Source organism: Neoarius graeffei, chromosome 6, assembly GCF_027579695.1.
Source record: "Neoarius graeffei isolate fNeoGra1 chromosome 6, fNeoGra1.pri, whole genome shotgun sequence".
Classification (NCBI taxonomy): Eukaryota; Metazoa; Chordata; class Actinopteri; order Siluriformes; family Ariidae; genus Neoarius; species Neoarius graeffei.
In genome coordinates this window covers 47,227,911-47,251,237 of record NC_083574.1, presented here as the reverse complement: position 1 = coordinate 47,251,237, position 23,327 = coordinate 47,227,911, and the positions used below count along the sequence as shown (strand labels likewise).

Here is a 23,327-nt window from a genome sequence, read left to right as displayed (position 1 = left end):
TGGCTGGAAGTATTTTTAATCATATTTCTAAGTCATTATTGTTTTAACCTATTTCCAGTTGTATGGTGTAGCTCCTTTTTTTTTCTTAAATATTATTATTATGGGCGGCACGGTGGTGTAGTGGTTAGCGCTGTCGCCTCACAGCAAGAAGGTCCGGGTTCGAGCCCCGTGGCCGGCGAGGGCCTTTCTGTGCGGAGTTTGCATGTTCTCCCCGTGTCCGCGTGGGTTTCCTCCGGGTGCTCCGGTTTCCCCCACAGTCCAAAGACATGCAGGTTAGGTTAACTGGTGACTCTAAATTGACCGTAGGTGTGAATGTGAGTGTGAATGGTTGTCTGTGTCTATGTGTCAGCCCTGTGATGACCTGGCGACTTGTCCAGGGTGTACCCCGCCTTTTGCCCATAGTCAGCTGGGATAGGCTCCAACTTGCCTGCGACCCTGTAGAACAGGATAAAGCGGCTAGAGATGATGAGATGGGGGAAAAAAAGGAGGCCCAGGCTGCTGATAACGGTACAAAAAGCAATATTGGGCTATACAAGTCAATCAGTTTCGATGTTCAAATTTTATTACAGGTTTACATGGTCTCACATATTTTTTCCTGATTAATACTGCTCATAATGATTGCACATTTACAAATTGTCATCAGTTTCGATGTTCAGATATCGGATGCAAGCTGAAATGTGATGTTATTAGATTGCTTTTATACATCTAGTTACTGGTTCCTACTGCACTGCAATCCTGAGCCTGCTGTACCAGGACACAGAGCCTACAGCATACTTTAAGGAGGTGCAATCTTTTGTTAAGTGGTGTGATGAAAATCACCTCACTATTAACGTTAGGAAAACAGAGGAAATGGTGTTGGATCCTAAGTTAATAGGGGACCATACGCCACTTTGTATCCATGGTGTAAAAATCAGCCAAGTGAATTCATACAGGTATCTTGGTATCCACCTTGATAACCTTTTCAGTTGGCAAGTCCATGTTGACCACCTGTGTTCTCGCCTGCAGCAAAGATTGTACTTCTTGCGCAGGCTCAGGGTGTTTGGTGTAAATCAAAAAGTAATGTTTTTATTTTATCAGTATCTTGGAAAGCATTCTTAGGTACGGTATGATAGCTTGGTACGTTAACCTCTCAGTCCATTTGAAATCAAGAATTGCCCGTCTGGTAGTACAGACAGCAATGAAAGTCATAGGGAGGTCTGAAAAGCTGCCCCTGCAGGCCATCTATGAGCAGTCTGTGCTTAGATATGCACAGAGAATTTTATCTGATGAGTCCCATGTCCTCCACTCTGAATATGAACTTCTACCATCAGGCAAACGCTATAGAGTCCCCTACTGCAGGCTTAACTGCTTCAAAAATTAATTCTTGCCAACTTCAGTCAGGGTTTTGAATGCTTCTAAGGCCAAAGGTGTTGTGCAATAGGGCTAAGGATGGTTCATCATGGTGGTTTTTGGTTGTGTATTTATACTCGTGTGTGTGTGTGTGTGTGTGTGTGTGTGTGTGGGTGCATGTGTTGTATGTTTTTATGTTTACCTGCAGGTGTGTGTCTGTACGTCTGTATGTGTATTGATATTTATTAGTGTGTTTGTATATTGTCCTTAGTGTCTGTATGTGTATTGATATTTATTAGTGTGTGTCTGTATATGTTGGTCTGCGTATTGTTCATTTATTTATTCTCTATGTAAGCAGCATTGTAGCAGCAATGAAGTCCAAGACGAATTTCCCTTTGGGGACAATAAAGTGCATCTTTTCTTATCTTACATGGTATTTTTCGTCAGCACAGAAGCTTTTAATCGGTCATCGTTATATTATTGCCCATCCAGCCTTTTCACATTCACTCTCTGCACTGTTTACACTAAATACATGTTCCAACTACTCAGCACTATAATTCTGACCAACAACATTAACAGGGTATATTTACATTGATCTCATCTCATCATCTCTAGCCGCTTTATCAAGCTGGAGCCTATCCCAGCTGACTACGGGCGAAAGGCAGGGTACACCCTGGACAAGTCGCCAGGTCATCACAGGGCTGACACATAGACACAGACAACCATTCACACTCACATTCACACCTACGGTCAATTTAGAGTCACCAGTTTACCTAACCTGCATGTCTTTGGACTGTGGGGGAAACCGGAGCACCCGGAGGAAACCCACGCGGACACTTCTTGCTGTGAGGCGACAGTGCTAACCACTACGCCCATGTTACAAATAAATATCTTTAATTAGATTTCTTTATTATTTTTATTTTTTAAAATTAGAAATATCTATAAAAATTATGCCCATAATCTTCTCGTCTCTTCTGTATATGTGGAATCAGGAATTTTATTGTATTTTATTTTATTTTTTAAAATCCCTTTAGCATCAGAAAAGTACATTTAAAAAAAAAAAATCACCCAGTACATCCCCCCCCCCACACACAAATCTTAACATTAAATTAAAATCCTGGCATATACATTCACTGGCCACTTTAATAGGAACACCTGCATATCCAGTCATTCATATACACTAAAAAATTTATTGTTCTTTTAAAAGTTAGCAACCGGACTGCCTTAAAATGTTGAGTTCATTGACATTCATACAGCAAGTTAAACTGATTGCCTCATGAGTTTCAATGAACTCAAAATTTTAAGGCAATCTGGTTGCAACCTTTTTATAAGTTAAAACAGCAAATTATTTTTTTTACAGTGTAATTATCCAATTATCGATCATGTAGCAGCAGCACATTGCATAAAAAAAAAAAATTATGCAGATACAGGTCAAGAGCTTCACTGAAACTGGATAGTTGTAGATTTGAAAAACATTTGCTTCATCTTTTTTCCAGTGTTTACAGTAGCTGTCCAGTGTTGGTCATCCACTGTAGCTTCTGATTCCTGTTTTTAGCGGACAGACGTGGAAGCTAATCTGGGCTTCTACTGTTGTAGTTCATTTGTCTCAAGGTTTGACTTGTTTTGCCTTCTGAGATGCTTTTCTGCTTGCCATGGTTGTTAAGAGTGGTTATTTGAGTGTGGAAATCCCAGGACATCAGAAGTTTCTGAAATCCTTAAACCAGCTCTCCTGGCCCTACCATGCCATGGGCAAATTACCTGAGATCACACTGATATGATCATTAACTGAAGCGCTTAAACTGTATTTACATGAATTCGTGCATCGTGCTGCTGAACACACGTTTGACTGAATGATTATTTGCGCGATGGAGCAGGTGTGAATTAAAGAGGCCAGTGAGTGTACGTATATACACAATGATTTGGGGAAAAAATGATGGACATTATATTAGACCTGGAAAAAGAATCACCATTATTCCAAGGAAATGTTTAAATATGACCATTAAACAGTACGTATGACACATTTTATATTGTCATATTTCGATTCAAAATTTTAAATACAGAGGACACTTGACAGGACTCTAATATATCCTTCTGTCTATTTTATATTTAATTAGTGTTTTTTTTCCTGATGAAAACACTATTTTTACGGGCGGCACGGTGATGTAGTGGTTAGCGCTGTTGCCTCACAGCAAGAAGGTCCGGGTTCGAGCCCCGTGGCCGGCGAGGGCCTTTCTGTGTGGAGTTTGCATGTTCTCCCCGTGTCCGCGTGGGTTTCCTCCGGGTGCTCCGGTTTCCCCCACAGTCCAAAGACATGCAGGTTAGGTTAACTGGTGACTCTAAATTGACCGTAGGTGTGAATGTGAGTGTGAATGGTTGTCTGTGTCTATGTGTCAGCCCTGTGATGACCTGGCGACTTGTCCAGGGTGTACCCCGCCTTTCGCCCGTAGTCAGCTGGGATAGGCTCCAGCTTGCCTGCGACCCTGTAGAACAGGATAAAGTGGCTAGAGATGATATGAGACACTATTTTTACCAATTGTACACTAACATTATTGTTCACTGAACTCCTAAGCAGCTTTAACACAGTGTGTGAAACTGACATGCGATATTACGTTGATTGTATTCATAGCCTCCAAGTAGGTCTTCATTATCCACAAATTCATCCAGTAGCAGTGCTCACACACGCCGCTATCGGACACGTTCCCGGACTTCCCAAGTGGATGAAACTCTTTTTGGAACAGTCAAACAGGTGTGAAAAAAAAATTTACAATCATTAAAAATATCAGAATCAGTAATTAGTGTGCTATGGATAAAAAGGCACGTTGAGGACTCCGTTAGATTTCCACTTTCATTTTTTAAACTTTTTTTTTTTTTTTTTTAGTCTCCAAGTAAACTTAAGAACATTATTAAAGATGATTCCAGAACCCAGTCTCCCAGTGCCCCAGCCACCAAGGCACAAAAGCCTGAGACAATCCGTATTGTCACCAAGGACCTCATCAGGGACCTCAGGCAAGTCCTGCATATGAGTGGTACACCTCCAGCGAGGTGCTATTCATTTCCCTGATATTAATTGTCCACCTTTCTTTGATTTTACAAAGTATGGGGTCTTAAGAGATATGGAATATGACAGATATATGCCTTATTCTGTTGAACTAGAATTCCCAGAAAGGATCCATCTGGACACTCTGTCATCCTCTGCCAGGCTGAAATTGAGCGCCTCGTGGATAATGCTCATGTGCTTACGAAAGAGGAGAGGGAAGCAATAGTGGAGGCCCAGCACAAAGTTCTGGAGGAGGCCATGGTGAGCAAAAAGCTGGTCTGATGTGATAAAAGCTACAATATTTTATACAAAGCATGTATGGACACTGACTTAAATATTGTATGTCATAATATTAAAGAAATAATTATGGGAAAATTGGATATTATCTCATAAAGTAGTTAATAGCTCAGTTAATATCAGTGCTTTGTTCAGCTATACATTTCAGGATGGAATCCTGCCATCATGTTTTCAACCCATTTTACATATAACACACACTGTGCAAAATACCCCAGAATCCAGAGATGGTTTTGCACAAATATTTCAAACTACGTGATGAAATCCATGTTAGGTACTTTATGATCATGGCACTGTCAAAAAAAAAATCTCAAGATATGATCCAGATACTTGCAAGAATTAAAAAAAAGATATCTCTGGATTCTTGGGGTTTTGGTGCAGTGACAGACAGACAATCTGATTTGACTGTCATCTGAAGCATGGTATAAAATGCAAATTTACTTGACTGTACTGGCATCACCAAGCGTCCCAAACACTGTCCTGGCTCACACCCAGGAAACTGCGAAATGCAGGGTTTTTTTTGTGTGTGTGTGTGTTGTTGTGTGTTTTTTTTTTTTTTTTTAAATCAGTAATGACTATGGTAAAATACACAACAGCCATTCTATGCCATATAAGTATGGTCTTTAAAGTGCATATCACAGGTAAAATATCAATGTAATTCTCCTATTTTATATTAAACTTTGGTCAAATATCTCACATTTTTGCATTTTGTGCAATTTTTTTACCTTGTGCAATACCAGAAAAATTCAGTTGAAATCAAGCCATTTGAGGCGGATTGGTCCGCCTCTGAAAAAACTTGCCATTTGGATTTCCCGGCAAACACTGATTTTCGTGACGTCGCGTGCGGGACGCCTCCTTCTGAATCCTACGTCAGCGCTGGTTTGTTTATGAGAAAACGACCTGGGGCCTCATGTACAAAGCTTGCGTACGCACAAAAAAGCTACGTACGTCACTTTCTGCGCAAACATTCGTATGTACAAAGATTGACTTGGCGTGGAAAAGTGCGGTACTCTACACAAACCTCATGGCTGGCGTACGCACGTTTCTGGTGCATCTTGGTACTTGGCGACACTTAGAGGCAGAGCAACGCAACTACATTTAGGCCTACTCGGTCAAGAGTCATGACATGGCGATAAGAGGCATCCAAAAATGCATCGGAATATCAGGATGCGTGAATTGAAATGTATGTCAGTCATACGACATTGTCGAGACACATAATGCGAGACTGTTGGGTAAATGCCAACAGATCCATCAACCATCCCTTCCATATTGTAATTACGGGAAATGAGAAACCCCAGCAATATCATTTCGATATTATTCCCATAGACTATTGGTTAATTAATTAAATTAAAGAATGCACATGCAGGACCATGCATTGCAGCTAGCTTAATAGATCTTCCTCGCGCATTTGCCGCGAGGTGTCAGACTGAAATATTATTAGTTGATGTTGCGTAGGGTAGCCTTATCACATAATTACCAAGATCAATATATGAAACGATTTCCAAGTGCGTACAAATCAGACACAACCGCGGTGTGTGGCGTGTTACACAATGTGGCGCAGCGGCACGGCGTGCCAATAATGGAGCGAGACCTGCCGGAGGACCCAGACCCTGGGCCTCACAACGAGGTGCCACAGCGACATGGCATACAAACCCGGCAGCACTTAATAGCCACAATGTGAAAAAGTAAGGACAGACGGGACACGGGAAACCATTCATTTTTTAAGATATTCTTTTAATGTGTTGTTCAGTTCCTTCAATTCCTCGCGGATTCCCTCGAGGTTGTCATTAATCGCCTCTATCCCCTTTAAAATTTCCCCCTGCGACTCAAGGACCGCGCGCGTCAGCACCCGGCCTGTGGACCCGGCGACAGGGGCAGGCAGTGGAGAAGGGGGGCAGGTGACAGTGACGCTGGATCCGCTCGGCTGGGGGTCCTCTTCCTGCTCAGGTGGGATGGACTGGGGGCCTCCTGTTGTTCCCTGGCACCCTGCTAGAATACGTGTCATTAAAATCCTATTGTGGAAAATATATGCACATGTTTTATTTCGGGCGGCACGGTGGTGTAGTGGTTAGCGCTGTTGCCTCACAGCAAGAAGGTCCTGGGTTCGAGCCCCGTGGCCGGCGAGGGCCTTTCTGTGTGGAGTTTGCATGTTCTCCCCGTGTCCGCGTGGGTTTCCTCCGGGTGCTCCGGTTTCCCCCACAGTCCAAAGACATGCAGGTTAGGTTAACTGGTGACTCTAAATTAGCCGTAGGTGTGAATGTGAGTGTGAATGGTTGTCTGTGTCTATGTGTCAGCCCTGTGATGACCTGGCGACTTGTCCAGGGTGTACCCCGCCTTTCACTCGTAGTCAGCTGGGATAGGCTCCAGCTTGCCTGCGACCCTGTAGAAGGATAAAGCGGCTAGAGATGATGAGATGAGATGAGATGTTTTATTTCTGGTTACATGTGGCTAGGAATATTGGGCCTACTAAGAGAGGAAGACATTTCCTCAAATACACGGTGTCCCCGAAAAAATGTACACATTAGAGCACTAAAGGTGTTTTTTGGTTTCAAAACCCATGTAACTCAAATAGACACTCATTGTGGCGCAGGCACTGCAGACGATGCGAATCATACCGTTATCTTGGTATAGGCTACATTCACATTCAGTGGCATACAATCAGTGACCGTTGCATGTCTCATAGCATACACTTTGAACATCACTTTAATTGGAGGTGACAGAACAATTAAGTGATGTATGTGAATTCTATTACACTGTGCTAAAGGCAGGGATTAACGCGAATAAATGTAAATGTTAAATGTTAATTTGATTAACGCGAGATTTCTAACATTTAATTAACATTAACGCATTAGTAAAAGTTGCCATGTCTTTTACCTAACGCGGGCCTTACTGCAGGTCTATTTATACTAATTAACATATTCAGTGTGGAATAATTGAGGGAGGAGACGGGGTGGGGAACGGGGCTCATGCATGTGCGCCGAATTCCACGTTGATTGGTATGTACAACAGGAGAGTGCGTGGAAACCTTCGTACGCACTGATTGATACATCCGGATTTTTTTGGTCGTACGCAAATTTCCCGATTTTGACGTGCGCACATATTTAGTGGGAAATCCACGCAGGTCTTTGTACATGAGGCCCCTGGTGGTTTTCTGCAAATTTCTTCAACATTATCACATAATTGTTAAAATGGTTAACAGATGTATCGTAGGAGGGTGTAGTAACACCAATCTTGATGGGATTAGTACTCATCGTTTTCCAAAAGACCAGACAATGAGAGAGAAATGGGAGCGCTTGGTCTACACAGGCTGTGCACTGAAACCGTGCAAAGCTCTCGCAGCCTGCTGGCGCTTCCGCAGGTAACGTCACGAATCTGGCTCCAGACTCCCTTGGGATTTTTCCAGACGCGTTTTGTTATTTTATTTTTTTCTGCTGTAGACAGATGGCCTTGTGAAAAATTACCCTTCTGGATGAGTGTGTAAAGGGACATACTTTCATATAAAAACACAAAATTGGTTCAGAATATGCACTTTAAGGTCTGTAGCCTTCTGCTTCTCTGTTATGTAGCAGTTCCCTGTTTGGGGTGGACACTGAAGCACAGAGAGAGGTGGGTAGTGGGCAAATTCCCCACATTTCCTTTAACTATTTCTGTTTCTTTTAAATACTTGATGATAAATTTTGGGGTTTTGTTTTCAAGTAGAGTTTTTATTTCGTCCTCAGTTGGTTCAGCAACGCGCGCCGCCATTTTGTTTTTCACGGTATATGAGCTGACAGCCTAGTAGTAGTCAGAGTGTGTGACTGCTCATATCCAGTGGATGTGGACAGAATATATATTTCTATCCACATCTTCTTTTGGCTGCTCACGATTAGGGGTCGCCACAGCAGATCTTTCGTCTCCATTGCTCCCTGTCTTCCGTATCCTCCTCTACCACACCTGCCACTTTCATGTCCTCTCGCACCACATCCATGTATCTTTGGCCTTCCTTGTTTTCGTTTGCCTGGCAGCTCCATCCTCAACATTCTCCTTCCAACATGCTCTGCATCTCTTCTCAGGATGTGCCCATACCATCTCAGTCTCATCTCTCTTAGCTTAATTCCCAAGCTCTCCACATGTGCTGTCCCTCTGATGTGCTCGTTCCTTATCCTGTCCAACCTCGTCACTCCCATCGCAAACCATAACATCCTCAACTCCGCCACCTCCAACTTTGCCTCCTGTCTCTTCGTTAAGGGTATGGTCTCCAATCCATACATCACAGCTGGTCTCACTACTGTCTTATACAGCTTACCTTTCACTTTTGCTGGGACTTTCCTATCACAAATGACTCCCGAAATCCTTCTCCAACTGCTCCACCCTGCCTGCACTCGCTTTCTCACCTCACTATCGCAACCCCCATTTTCCTGCACAGTTGACCCCAGGTACCTGAATTCACCAACTTTCTTTACGTCTACTCCTTGCATCTTTACTACACTCTCATCCCCATTCTCATTGATGCACATGTATTCTGTTTTGCTACTGCTCACCTTCATTCCTCTTCGTTCCAATGCATACCTCCATCTCTCCAAACCCAACTCAACCTCCTTTCCACTTTCATCACAATATCATCCGCAAACATCATGTTCCATGGTGACTCTTGCCTCACTTTGTCTGTCAAGCTATCCATCACTATGGCAAACAAGAAAGGACTCAAATCAGATCCTTGATGGAGTCCCACCTTCACCTTGAACCATTCAGTCGTTCCAACTGCACACCTCACTGCAGTTTCACTGTTCTCATACATGTCTTGCACCACTCTCATATACTTCTCATTCACTCCACTCTTTCTCATACAATACCATAACACATCTCTCGGCACTCTATCGTATGCCTTCTCCAGGTCTACAAACACACAATGTAGCTTTCTCTGGCCTTCTCTGTACTTCTCCATTAACATTCTTAAAGCAAAAATTGCATCCGACGTGCTCTTCCTTGGCATAAACCCATAGTGCTGTTCTTCTCAATCTCGCCTCCAATACCCTTTCCCATAGCTTCATGGTGTGGCTCATCAGTTTTATCCCTCTGTAATTACTGCAGCTCTGTACATCTCCCTTATTCTTGTATATTGGGACTAGCACACTCTCCATTCATTCGGCATTTTCTCATTCTCTAGGATCTTATTAAACAACCTCATAAGGAACTCCACAGCTGTCTTACCCAAACATCTCCAAGCCTCAATCGGGATACCATCTGGTCCGACTGCTTTCCCAGTCTTCATTCTTTTCATGGCTGCCCTCACCTCATCCTTACTAACCAACCCTGCTTCCTGATTTGCTGTCTCCAACGAATCTGACCTTTTCTCTCTTGGATTCTCCTCATTTAATAAATCCTCAAAGTACTCTTTCCACCTTCTTAATACACTCTCTTTGTTTGTCAGCACATTTCCATTTATATCTTTCATCACTCTTACCTGCTGTACATCCCTCGCTTCCCTGTTTCTCTGCCTAGCTAGTCTGTACAGGTCTTTCTCTCCTTCTTTGGTCTCTAGTCTTTCGTACAACTCCTGGTATGCATCTGCTTTCGCCTTTGCTACCGCTCTTTTTGCCTTCTGTCTCGTCTCTCTGTATAACCGCCTGCTTTCCTCGCCTCTCTGATCATCCCAATTCTTCTTTGCTAGCCTCTTCTCTTTTTTATAATTTCCTGCACTTCTTTGTTCCACCACCATGTCTCCTTGTCTTCCTTCCTCCTTCCCGATGACCACCCAAGCACCTTCCTTGCTGCCTCTCTTAGTACAGCAATAGTATTCCAATCTTCTGGCAGACTTCCATGACCACTCAATGCTTGTCTCATTTCTTCCCTAAACTCCTTCTGATGTTCAACCTCTTTTAGTTTCCACCACTTAATCTTCAGCTCCGCTATTTCACGCTTCCTCTTTTTCACTTTCAAGCTCATCCTGCACACGACCACTTGATGTTGTCTAGGTACACTCTCCCCGCCATCATTTTACAGTCTCCAATCTCCTTCAGGTTACCCCTTCTGCAGAGTATGTAGTCCACCTGTGTAGCTCTTCCTCCAGTCTTAAAAGTCACCCTGTGCTGCTCTTTCTTCTCAAAGTATGTATTAACTATTGCCAAATTCATCCTTTTTGAAAAATCTACCACCATTTGCCCTTCCACATTTCTCTCTTTACACCATATCTGCCCATCACGTCCTCATCTCCTCTGTTTCCCTTGCCAACGTGTCCGTTGAAATCTGCTCCTATCAGCACGTGCTCCTCCCTCGGTATACTTTCTACCACTTCATCCATCTTTTCCCAGAAAGAGTCTTTCTCTTCATTCTCACATCCAACCTGTGGGGCATATGCGCACACAACATTGATTACCATTCCTTGAATCTCCATCTTCATGCCTATCGCTCTATCTGACACCCTCTTCACATCAATCAGACCAACTCTCCCCTCAAAACAATACCAACACCATTTCTCTTTCCATTGACTTCATAATAAAACAACTTGCATCCATCTCCAATATTCTTGGCCTTGCTTCCTTTCCACCTCGTCTCCTGCACACACAAAATGTCCAACTTCCTTCTTTCTATCATACCTGCTAACTCTCTCGCTCTGCCAGTCAATGTTCCTACATTCAGTGTTCCTACCCTCAATTCTAAGCTCCTTCCCTTCCATCTTTCACACTCTCTCCTAACACACCTCCCCCCTCTCTTTCTCCTTCTCCGTTTTGACACAACAGTAGCACACTTTCCACCGGCACCCTGTTGACCAACAGTACCGGAGGCAGTCGTTGTTAATCCGGGCCCCAACCGATCCGGTATGGTATTTCTCTTTTCATTCCGCATGTTAGATTTGGCACAGTTTTATGCCGGATGCCCTTCCTGACGCAACCCTCTCTAATTTATCCGGGCTTGGGACCGCCACCAAGAGTACGCTTATGCACCCCCAGCGGCTGAATTTTTATATATATATGTGTCAGATAACGGAATCTAGGGACACATGTCCGCCCGGGGGCATTTTGAGTTATTGACAGATGCAGAAGGTACAGTTTCTAAGCTTTCCAATGATGCCTTCCATGTGGAGATCTGACAATATTTGAAGAATGTGTGGCCTTTTGAAAGTGCATACCTCTTAAAACAAAAAAGGGAGAAAATCGCCCTCAAAGTTTTCCTTCTCAGCTACTCTGGGTGTAGGGCGGGCACATAATGGTGCTCATCTGCATGACATTAAGGAAAGCCCTACCCCCTACGAGCTAGCACGATGCTACTTTCATGTAAACAAAGATCACCACGTCAATTTTCCTTCCATGCAAAGTATGCCCAAAACAATTATGAAGTACAAAAATAAGTCCTAAAGTATACTTTAACGTTTTGTGGTTGAAAAATTACTCACACCGTAAGAAAGAAAGATAGCATGATGATGACACAACTAACACAACGCTAGTTCCAAACCACAACACTCTCCATTACATGCAAAAATAACAAAATACTCACACCGTAAGAAAGAAAGATAGCATGATGATAACACAACTAACACAATGCTAGTTTCATGTAACCAAACCACAACACTCTCCGTTACATGCAAAAATAACCACACAGCCTTAGATTAATAAACTTACCCCATCAGAAAGAGAAACATCGCCTTGCACACACCAATGCCTCCGATGGAATGTAGTCCTAGAACACTTCCTTTTGGTTGCGTTTTTTTTTTTTGTGCTAGAAATGGTTATCTCCGATGTAAATACCGTGTGTCTGTTTGCTTCACAGTGTTTCAGCTCCTCTGCGCTCTGTTTAGCTTGCTCATTCCATAGTGAAATTACATGCCTGTATGCAGCTTAAGTAGCCACGAGCTCAGCTCGTATCATACAGCTGATTGGCGAAAACAAAACAAAAGACTTAAATCATGTGAATGGCCCATATGGTAATTTACCCACACACCCCCAGCAGGCTACAGTCCTGACAAAAACGAGACAATTTGCAACAAAAAATGTATGCTTTTCCAACAAAACAATCTATTATCTGAAATACTGATTGCATTCTTCAAGATCTCAACTTGCACATGATGGAAAAAAACGAAAATCACAAATTTCGAAAAAAAAAAGCTTCTTTTGCGATTAGCTCGGATTCGGTGAGGTGTCACATATATACAGTGTGTGTGTGTGTGTGTGTGTGTATATATATATATATATATATATATATATAAATAATATGGCGGCACGGTGGTGTAGTGGTTAGTGCTGTCGCCTCACAGCAAGAAGGTTCTGGGTTTGAGCCCAGCAGCTGACGAGGGCCTTTCTGTGTGGAGTTTGCATGTTCTCCCCGTGTCCGCGTGGGTTTCCTCCGGGTGCTCCGGTTTCCCCCACAGTCCAAAGACATGCAGGTTAGGTTAACTGGTGGCTCTAAATTGACCGTAGGTGTGAATGTGAGTGAGAATGGTTGTATGTGTCTATGTACCCTGCCTCTCACCCATAGTCAGCTGGGATAGGCTCCAGCTTGCCTGTGACCCTGTAGGACAGGATAAGCGGCTACAGATAATGCATGTAGATAGTGTATAATGTAGAAGGCACTCACTGTTTCCGTGTCTGTGTTAGCATGCTGCTCAGCAGAGGAGGGAGCTCATTGAGCAAGCAGACTTATCCCGTCAGAAGAACCAAGCCCTTAGTGAGCTGGAAGCTGAGGCTAGGGATCGTGATCAGTACTTACTGGAGAGGGCGAACACCCTGAGAATGGAGCAAGAAGATGAGGTCAAGAAGCTTAACGAGGTCTGAGTCATGTTCTCACTCATTAGTTTTGTCTGTCTGTCTGTCTGTCTGTCTGGTGTTCATGTGTTCTTGTATGTGTTAACATAACTCCACAGCTGATTCTGAAGGCGCAGTGCCATGTGGAGAGGGACGGTCAGATTCAGGAGAAGAAGGAGATTCTGTCTATGATGCAGGAGGAGGAGCGCAGGCTGGATGCCATGATGAAGGCACACTGTCAGCACGACCTTGAGAAGCAGGAACAGATTGACAACCGACGCAAAAATGAGAGGATTCAGTGAGGGCTTTTAATGTGTCACTTCTCAAACTTTTCAATGCTTGTTTACAATACTGAATATGTTAGGGATACATGTTTGTTACAGAGGGAAGCTGAGCATCATCAAACAGATTGAGAAGCGTCAGGAGGAGCGCATGCTGGAGGAAGTGCTGAAGGAACAGGAAGGGCAGAAGAGGCTGGAGGATGTGAAGAGGATGCAAATGGAGGATTTGATGGTATGGCATCAGAAGCCTCTCAAACCCAAAACATTTCAAGAAAGATGTGATCAAGTGTTGAAAAAGCTGGAAAGCCCAGTAGTCTGACCTTGGTGGATATACTGTATACACAGTACTGTGCAAAAGTCTTAGGCACCCTATTTTTTTCATGCAAACTTTGCTATACTGTAGATTTCTATTTTATGATTTATACATTATCAAGTCAGTACAAAAACATTTTAGAGTTACAAACATTTGTTTTCCAGCACAAAATTAAATGTTACAGAAAAAAAGTTTGTATCTGAGCAGTATATTACATAACAGACCATTTTTCAGATTAAAAAAGAAAACGTAATGAAGGCTACTGGGTTTTGCTGCAAAATTAAGAAGCGAGTGTGACAAAGTGTCCAGAATAATTGTGGCTGGTTCTGTAAGATACTCAGTAAAACCGACAGCTCATTTCCTTATAAAACTGCACTAATTTTACCTGAAAATACTTTTTTTTTTTTTTAAAGCAAAGGGTCATCTCACACCAAATATCGAATTTGTTTCATTTATTATGGCTTACTGCTGTTTTTATTTCTAAAACAAAATAAAGAGAAAATACTTCAATTTGTACGCATGATTTTATTGCGCATGACAAGCCTGTTTCGAGAGCGACTTGCTCTCTCATCAGGTGCAGCAAGAATATCAGTACACGGCTACTTTTATACTCAAAACATGTTTGCTAAAATAAACCTACTAGCGTGTTTTTAATATATATATATATATATATATATATATATATATATATATATATATACAGTTGAACTCAAAATTATTAGCCCCCCTTGTGGAATTGAACATAATTCTTGATTTCTCCATGAAAATGACCATTGACAACAAATGTTTTTATTCTTGAAATAAATGCACTATGAAGACATTGTCCAACAAGTTTCATTACAATATCTTATCACACTGAGTTTCAACCAAAAACAGCAAAAGTGAGATGTTCAAAATTATTAGCCCCCTGACCATTAGTAGTCAATTGTGTACCCTTTTTGACCCACAACTGACAACAACCTCTTGGAATAGTTTTTCACTAGGTTGGCACAGGTCTCCTGAGGAATTTTGGCCCATTCCTCCATTGCAAACTGTTCCAACTGGCCCAAATTGGATGGTTTTCGTGCATGGACGTTCTTTTTCAGCACTTGCCACAGGTTTTCTATTGGATTGAGATCTGGGCTCTGTGCAGGCCACTGTATGATGTTGGTCTTGGTATCCTTGAAGTATTGCTGGACTATTTCAGATGTATGCTTTGGGTCGTTATCTTGCTGGAAGACCCAACGACGACCTAAGCGCAAAGTGAGAGCAGACTTCTGCATGTTTTCCTTCAGTATTTTTAGGTAATCTTCCTTTTTCATGGTGCCATGCACCCGAACCAGACTGCCTGTACCTGAGGCTGCAAAACAGCCCCACAGCATGATGCTGCCACCACCACGTTTAACTGTGGGAACTGTGTTCACAGGGTTGAAGGCCTCTCCCTTTCTTCGCCATACATAGGCAATGTCCATATGCCCAAACAGCTCCAATTTCGTCTCATCTGACCAAAGCACAGACTTCCAAAACTCATCTTTCTTCTTCAAGTACTCACGGGCAAACTTTAGTCGGGCTTTGATGTGACGATGTTTTAGTAAGGGGGTTCTTCTGGGACGATAGCCCCGAAGCCCATTCCGATGAAGAGCCCTCACAACAGTGTGCCTTGACACACAAACTCCAGAAGAGGCCAGGTCAGCAACAATTTCCTTTGCAGATGTACGGGGCTCTTTACGGACATCTCTGACAATTTTTCTTTCCAGAGTTCTTGAGATCTTACACTTGCGTCCACGACCAGGTTTGTTCTTGACCGAATTTGTCTCCTTGTACTTGGCAATGATGCACCGAACTGCAGTTCTGGAGACTGTAAACCTCTTCGAAATGGCAGTGTAGCCTTGGCCCTTGTCACGAGCCTCCACAATCTTTTGTCGGAGTTCAAGACTTATTTCTTTAGTCTTCGGCATTGTGACAAATAGTAATCCTCCTCATTCATTCAAATGCCCTGTTCCTTGGAGTCCTTTTAAACTGTTGAATGGAGCCAATTGACTACAGGTGTTGCTAGGAAGCCAATTGATTGCACAGGTGTTGTTTAAAAGCTGATTGGTTAATTAACTGTGTTTTAAAAGCAAGAATCCACATGGGGGCTAATATTTTTGACCAACTCATTTTTACCATATTTCATATAAAGACAGCCTAAAACTAATTTCATATTCCAAAATGCACCACAAACATCTGAATAGTACTGGTGATTGTTTGTGTATATCAATTTTTATCAATGCTTTAAACATTTGGAGGATATTTGGGAAAATGTTCCAAAATTTAAGGGGGGCTAATAATTTTGAGTTCAACTGTATATATATATATATAAATTTTTTTTTTTTTAATTAAATGTTGAAGCATTTCATTCCATTATTGTTCAAGCCATTTTTTGGTCTACAGCATTTCTTTACACGTGCCTAACAGGGATCGCATGAATACAGAAATTGTGCATTTTTACACGCAAAAATGTAAAAAAAAAAAAATGCATATTCAGAATTTTAACACGTCCTGGGACGCAGGGCTCGTACTTGAAGAATTTTTCCCGAATGCCTTGACAAATCTGTTAGATTATGCTGTTTAACAAACAAAGTAAAAGAGAACAAAACAAAAGGGTCACAACCTCATGGTTGCTTTCACGTGATATCACCGCAACTGCGGATTTGTTTACGCGGCCATATTGACTGACTGGTGAGCTTTGTGTTTGACAATAACTGGCACAAGTGTATGCGAGTGATCGTAAGCCACATTCATTAAACATCTACAGATAAACTTGTAGACATTACATCTAAAACAAAAATGCCAGAGAACAATTCTACTTGAAAAGTGTTCGGCAAACCAGCTACTGGATTTGGGATACTACAACATCCTGAACTATTTAGTATTTGGAACTTCTAAATACACCAGAGATGCTAAAGGCTTACAAAAGTTACAGATGCCTACCAATATTTCAAGGCCGGTTTCGTGCTGGAACATTACGGGAAATTCCCGATTTAAAAAATACCTTATTATGACAAAGCTAAGCTCAAACATGGACTTCTAATAGTAATAAACAAGCCAGGGCCTACAGCTAGCATATTTTATGGTGTTTAGCCTCGTCTACATTATCAGTACATAACAAACATGCTCCTAGTCTATCCAAGCAGTAGGTCTAATAAAATATATCAAGTCCAAAGCCTATATCCAGATATACATTTTAATGTTGCACAGAGCTTTCACACTAACCCGATATAAAATGTTCTCCACACATACAGGAATGTTTTGTTGGCATACAGTCTTCCTGTTTAACTGCAGCTCGCCATTTTTCTCGTCTTTCTGGGTTTGCCGGGAAGCGGCGAAAAGTTAAACCAGTCTAATCTCCACATCTGTTATTTGTTTACTACAGGTCTCTGGCATTGTTCTTTTATCTGTAACTTCTACAAGTTTATCTGCAGATGTTTACTGAATTGGGCTTACAATCACTCATATACACTTGTGCTGGTTGTTGTCAAGCACAAAGCTTGGCCAGATAAACAAATCCGTAGTTATGATGACATCACGTGAAAGGTCCCTATATCTCCATACTCGCTACCATGGAGTTGAAACCGTGCATTCTATGGCTAAGATACAGTGCCTTGCAAAAGTATTCATCCCCCTTGGTGTTTGTCCTGTTTTGTCACATTACAAGCTGGAATTAAAATGGATTTTTGGGGGGTTAGCACCATTTGATCTACACAACATGCCTACCACTTTAAAGGTGCACATTGTTTGTGTCACAATAAAAAAAAAAAATCATTAAGATGAAAAAACAGAAATCTGGAGTGTGCATAAGTATTCACCCCCTGTCATATGAAACCCCTAAATAAGAGCTGGTCCAACCAATTCACTTCATAAGTCACATAATTAGTCGATTAAGATCCACGTGTGTGCAATCAAAATGTCACATGATCTGTCACATGATGTCTGTATAAATCAATCTGTTCTGGAAGGACCCTGACTCTGCAGCACTACTAAGCAAGCAACATGAAAACCAAGGAGCCTCCAAACAGGTCAGAGACAAAGTTGTGAAGAAGTACAGCTCAGGGTTGAGTTATAAAAAATATCCCAAACTTCGAATATCCCAGGGAGCACCATTAAATCCATTATAGCAAAATGGAAAGAATATGGCACCACTACAAACCTGACAAGAGAAGGCCGCCCACCAAAACTCACAGACCGGACACGGAAGACATTAATCAGAGATGCAACAAAGACACCAAAGATAACACTGAAAGAGCTGCAGAGATCCACAGCGGAGATGGTAGTATCTGTCCATCGGACCACTTTAAGCCATACACTCCACAGAGTGGGGCTTTATGGAAGAGTGGACAGAAAAAGTCATTGTTTAAGAAATCATGTTTGGAGTTTGCCCAACAGCATGTGGCAGACTCCCCAAACATATGGAAGAAGATTCTCTGGTCAAATGAGACTAAAATTGAACTTTTTGGCCATCATGGGAAACGCCATGTGTGGCGCAAACCCAACACCCTGAGAACACCATTCCTACAGTGAAGTATGGTGGTGGCTATGGGGATGCTATGGGGATGTTTTTCATCTGCAGGGGCAGGAAAGCTGGTGAGGACTGAATTAAAGATGAATGGCACTAAATACAGGGCAATTCTGGAGGAAAACCTGTTTGAATTGGCCAGAGGTTTGAGACTGGGACGAAGATTCACATTCCAGCAGGACAATGACCCTAAACATACTGCTAAAGCTACACTGGAGTGGTATAAAGGGAAACATTTAAATGTCTTGGAATGGCCTAATCAAAGCCCAGACCTCAATCCAATTGAGAATCTGTAGCATAACTTGAAGATTGCTGTACACCAACACAACCCATCTAACTTGAAGGAGTTGAAGCAGTTTTGCCTTGAGGAATGGGCAAAAATCCCAGTGGCAATATGTGCTAAACTAATAGAGACATACCCCAAGAGACTTGCAGCTGTAATTGTAGCAAAAGGTGGCTCTATAAAGTATTGACTTTTTTTTGGGGGGGGGGGGAATACTTATTATGCACACTCCAGATTTCTGTTTTTTCATCTTAATTATTGTTTGTGTCACAAAAAAAAACAATGTGCACCTTTAAAGTGGTAGGCATGTTGTGTAAATCAAATGGTGCTAATCCTCCAAAAATCCATTTTAATTCCAGCTTGTAATGCAACGAAACAGGACAAACACCAAGGGGGATGAATACTTTTGCAAGACACTGTTGCTAAGCGCTAGCTAGAATGATTTACAGTGGTGCTTGAAAGTTTGTGAACCCTTTAGAATTTTCTATATTTCTGCATAAATATGACCTAAAACATCATCAGATTTTCACACAAGTCCTAAAAGTAGATAAAGAGAACCCAGTTAAACAAATGAGACAAAAATATTATACTTGGTCATTTATTTATTGAGGAAAATGATCCAATATTACATATCTGTGAGTGGCAAAAGTATGTGAACCTCTAGGGTTAGCAGTTAATTTGAAGGTGAAATTAGAGTCAGGTGTTTTTCAATCAATGGGATGACAATCAGGTGTGAGTGGGCACCCTGTTTTATTTAAAGAACAGGGATCTATCAAAGTCTGATCTTCACAACACATGTTTGTAGAAGTGTATCACGTCACGAACAAAGGGGATTTCAGAGGACCTTGGAAAAAGCATTGTTGATGCTCATCAGGCTGGAAAAGGTTACAAAAACATCTCTAAAGAGTTTGGACTCCACCAATCCACAGTCAGACAGATTGTGTACAAATGGAGGAAATTCAAGACCATTGTTACCCTCCCCAGGAGTGGTCGACCAACAAAGATCACTCCAAGAGCAAGGCATGTAATAGTCAGCAAGGTCACAAAGGACCCCAGAGTAACTTCTAAGCAACTGAAGGCCTCGCTCTCATTGGCTAATGTTAAATGTTCATGAGTCCACCATCAGGAGAACACTGAACAACAATGGTGTGCATGGCAGGGTTGCAAGGAGAAAGCCACTGCTCTCCAAAAAGAACATTGCTGCTCATCTGCAGTTTGCTAAAGATCACGTGGTCAAGCCAGAAGGCTCTTGGAAAAATGTTTTGTGGATTGATGAGACCAAAATAGAACTTTTTGGTTTAAATGAGAAGTGTTCTGTTTGGAGAAAGGAAAACACTGCATTCCAGCATAAGAACCTTATCCCATCTGTGAAACGTGGTGTTGGTGGTAGTATTATAGTTTGGGCCTGTTTTGCTGCATCTGGGCCAGGATGGCTTGCCATCATTGATGGAACAATGAATTCTGAATTATACCAGCGAATTCTAAAAGAAAATGCCAGGACATCTGTCCATGAACTGAATCTCAAGAGAAGGTGGGTCATGCAGCAAGACGACCCTAAACACACAAGTCATTCTACCAAAGAATGGTTAAAGAAGAATAAAGTTAATGTTTTGGAATGGCCAAGTCAAAGTCCTGACCTTAATCCAATCGAAATGTTGTGGAAGGACCTGAAGCGAGCAGTTCATGTGAGGAAACCCACCAACATCCCAGAGCTGAAGCTGTTCTGTATGGAGGAATGGGCTAAAATTCCTCCAAGCCGGTGTGCAGGACTGATCAACGGTTACCGGAAACGTTTAGTTGCAGTTATTGCTGCACAAGGGGGTCACACCAGATACTGAAAGCAAATGTTCACATACTTTTGCCACTCACAGATGTGCAATATTGGATCATTTTCCTCAATAAATAAATGACCAAGTATAATATTTTTGTCTCATTTGTTTAACTGGGTTCTCTTTATCTACTTTTAGGACTTGTGTGAAAATCTGATGATGTTTTAGGTCATATTTCGTCCACACCAATTCAATTAGTTGGTTCTCGGAATCGCCGCTTGAAGAAAATGCAAAATGAAAAAAAAAATCGAAATCAAACTCCCACCAACAGAAAAGGTCACGTGACGTGAGGTCACGTGACGTTGAAAACCAATCAAATCGCCCCTTTCACTTTCGATAAAGACTTGTGGAAGAAACATGCCTGTGGAGGGGAATCCTGCAAAGCCTGTTTTTGTGATTGTTAGGATATTCAGCGAACAGAAGCGTAAAATCTTTGACAGGTGTGTTAATTCTGTTTACTGGTTTGCCTGTATTGTTTGGTCTATTTCCACCGCTAATTTTACCATCAGAGCATTTTTTTTTATTTTTTTTTTATTTCGCCTGCTCGCTTCATATTTTTCCTGAAAAAATCTGAGAACCAACTAATTAAATTGGTGTGGCCTTATGCAGAAATATAGAAAATTCTAAAGGGTTCACAAACTTTCAAGCACCACTGTAGTTATCTGTCTAGAAAAATGACATGCCATTTAACCTTGCTCTGTCTTGCAGTTGCACTCCCGAGGCAGGCTTTCCTTTTCTTTTCCGCTGCCTTTTAGCTGGCTGGAGAGCGGAGTCCGCCATGTTTGCCCATGCCAGCTTGTTTTGGTTAAAAGTAGGTCAAACATATCCCACGGTCGTCACGTGACATTGCTGCTCACTTGCTAAGACAATTTGTGGAATCGTAAAATGCAGGACACATTTTATCTCGGCAAAACAGTGACCCATAGGGTACCCGGTGTGTGCAGTATCGCAACATCTCGAAACTCCAACAGCTATCGACATAGAACATTTTGCCCAGAATTCAACTTTGCAGTCAGCACCTTTTAAGTATTGTAATGAAATATTAAGTCAACCCTCCAATGATAGAAACCCTATCCTGAACTCCTCAAAAACAAAATAACTTAATCTATTCTTTCAGAAATCGATTCATTACCATTTTGAAATGTCTCTCTGGTTATGATTTTTTTTTTCTGTCCATCTCAGTGCCAGCTGATGTATGTAGCAATGACTAACATGGCATCTTTATTCTCATTAATGTATGTTTGGCTGGTGTGTGTGTGTGTGTGTGTGTGTGTGTGTGTGTGTGTGTGTGTGTCTTTAGGTGATGGAAAAGAGGAAAGCAGAGCAAAAGAGGCTTCAGCTGGAAATTCAGAAAATCAATGAGCAAAATCTACTTGCCAAGGAGCATGAGAAAGAAAAGGAGAGGCTGGCTGACATTCAGGCTATGGAATATACACGCGAGAAATTGGTGAGTTAGGCCTCTATACATGGGTGTTTCCTTATTGCTAATGACACAGAAGTTTGTATACTTGTAGGGAAAAAATGAAGACGAGAAAGAAATGTAATGCAATTTAGTGTAAGATTTTACAAATGTTCCCTCATTATAACAAGTACCAAAAAATGGCCAAATACATACACTGATTAGCCATAACATTATGGCCACTGACAGGTGAAGTGAATAACATTTGATTATCTTGTTACAATGGCACCTGTCAAGGGGTGGGATATATTAGGCAGCAAGAGTTCTTGAAGTTGATGCGTTGGAAGCAGGAAAAATGGGCAAGCGTAAGGATCTAAGTGACTTTGACAAGAGCCAAATTATGATGGCTAGATGACTGTCTGAGCATCTCCAAAATGGCACATCACGTGGGGTGCTCCCAGTATGCAGTGATTAGTACTTACCAAAAGTTTTTCAAGGAAGGACAACCAATGAACCGGTGACAGGGTCCTGGCTCTTTCTGTGATGAGTTACTACTTTGTGACATGCCACTCAAAATTGAAAACTGCAAGGAGAGCTTTAAATACAGGTTATAATTAATAGTTATACTATCCCGGTAGGGCGGCACGGTGATGTAGTGGTTAGCGCTGTCGCCTCACAGCAAGAAGGTCCGGGTTCGAGCCCCGTGGCCGGCGAGGGCCTTTCTGTGTGGAGTTTGCATGTTCTCCCCGTGTCCGCGTGGGTTTCCTCCAGGTGCTCCGGTTTCCCCCACAGTCCAAAGACATGCAGGTTAGGTTAACTGGTGACTCTAAATTGAGCGTAGGTGTGAATGTGAGTGTGAATGGTTGTCTGTGTCTATGTGTCAGCCCTGTGATGACCTGGCGACTCGTCCAGGGTGTACCCCGCCTTTCGCCTGTAGTCAGCTGGGATAGGCTCCAGCTTGCCTGCGACCCTGTAGGACAGGATAAAGTGGCTAGAGATAATGAGATGAGATGAGACTATCCCGGTATATACAGTGTCTTGCAAAAGTATTCATCCCCCTTGGTGTTTGTCCTGTTTTGTTGCATTACAAGATGGAATTGAAATGGATTTTGGCAGGGGGGTTAGCACCATTTGGTTTACACAACATGCCTAACACTTTAAATGTGCAAATTGTTGCTTTATTGTGACACACACAATAATTAAGATGAAAAAACAAATCTGGAGTGTGCATAGGTATTCACCCCCTTTCGCATGAAACCCCTAAATAAGAGCTGGTCCAACCAATTCACTTCATAAGTCACATAATTAGTC

The 23,327-nt window shown here is 42.1% G+C and overlaps 1 protein-coding gene across 1 annotated transcript in view; it reads left to right on the top strand.

The window, feature by feature from the left end:
- The first annotated feature begins 3,194 nt into the window (after nt 1-3,194).
- LOC132888281 (cilia- and flagella-associated protein 45-like) overlaps nt 3,195-23,327 on the top strand; it is a 58,169-nt gene continuing 38,036 nt past the window's right edge. The window contains exons 1-8 of the mRNA XM_060924352.1: nt 3,195-3,203; nt 3,956-4,075; nt 4,208-4,335; nt 4,483-4,627; nt 13,231-13,401; nt 13,497-13,675; nt 13,761-13,890; nt 21,918-22,064. Of these exons, the coding sequence (XP_060780335.1) occupies nt 3,195-3,203; nt 3,956-4,075; nt 4,208-4,335; nt 4,483-4,627; nt 13,231-13,401; nt 13,497-13,675; nt 13,761-13,890; nt 21,918-22,064 (1,029 nt within the window). The remainder of the gene's footprint in view (nt 3,204-3,955; nt 4,076-4,207; nt 4,336-4,482; nt 4,628-13,230; nt 13,402-13,496; nt 13,676-13,760; nt 13,891-21,917; nt 22,065-23,327) is intronic.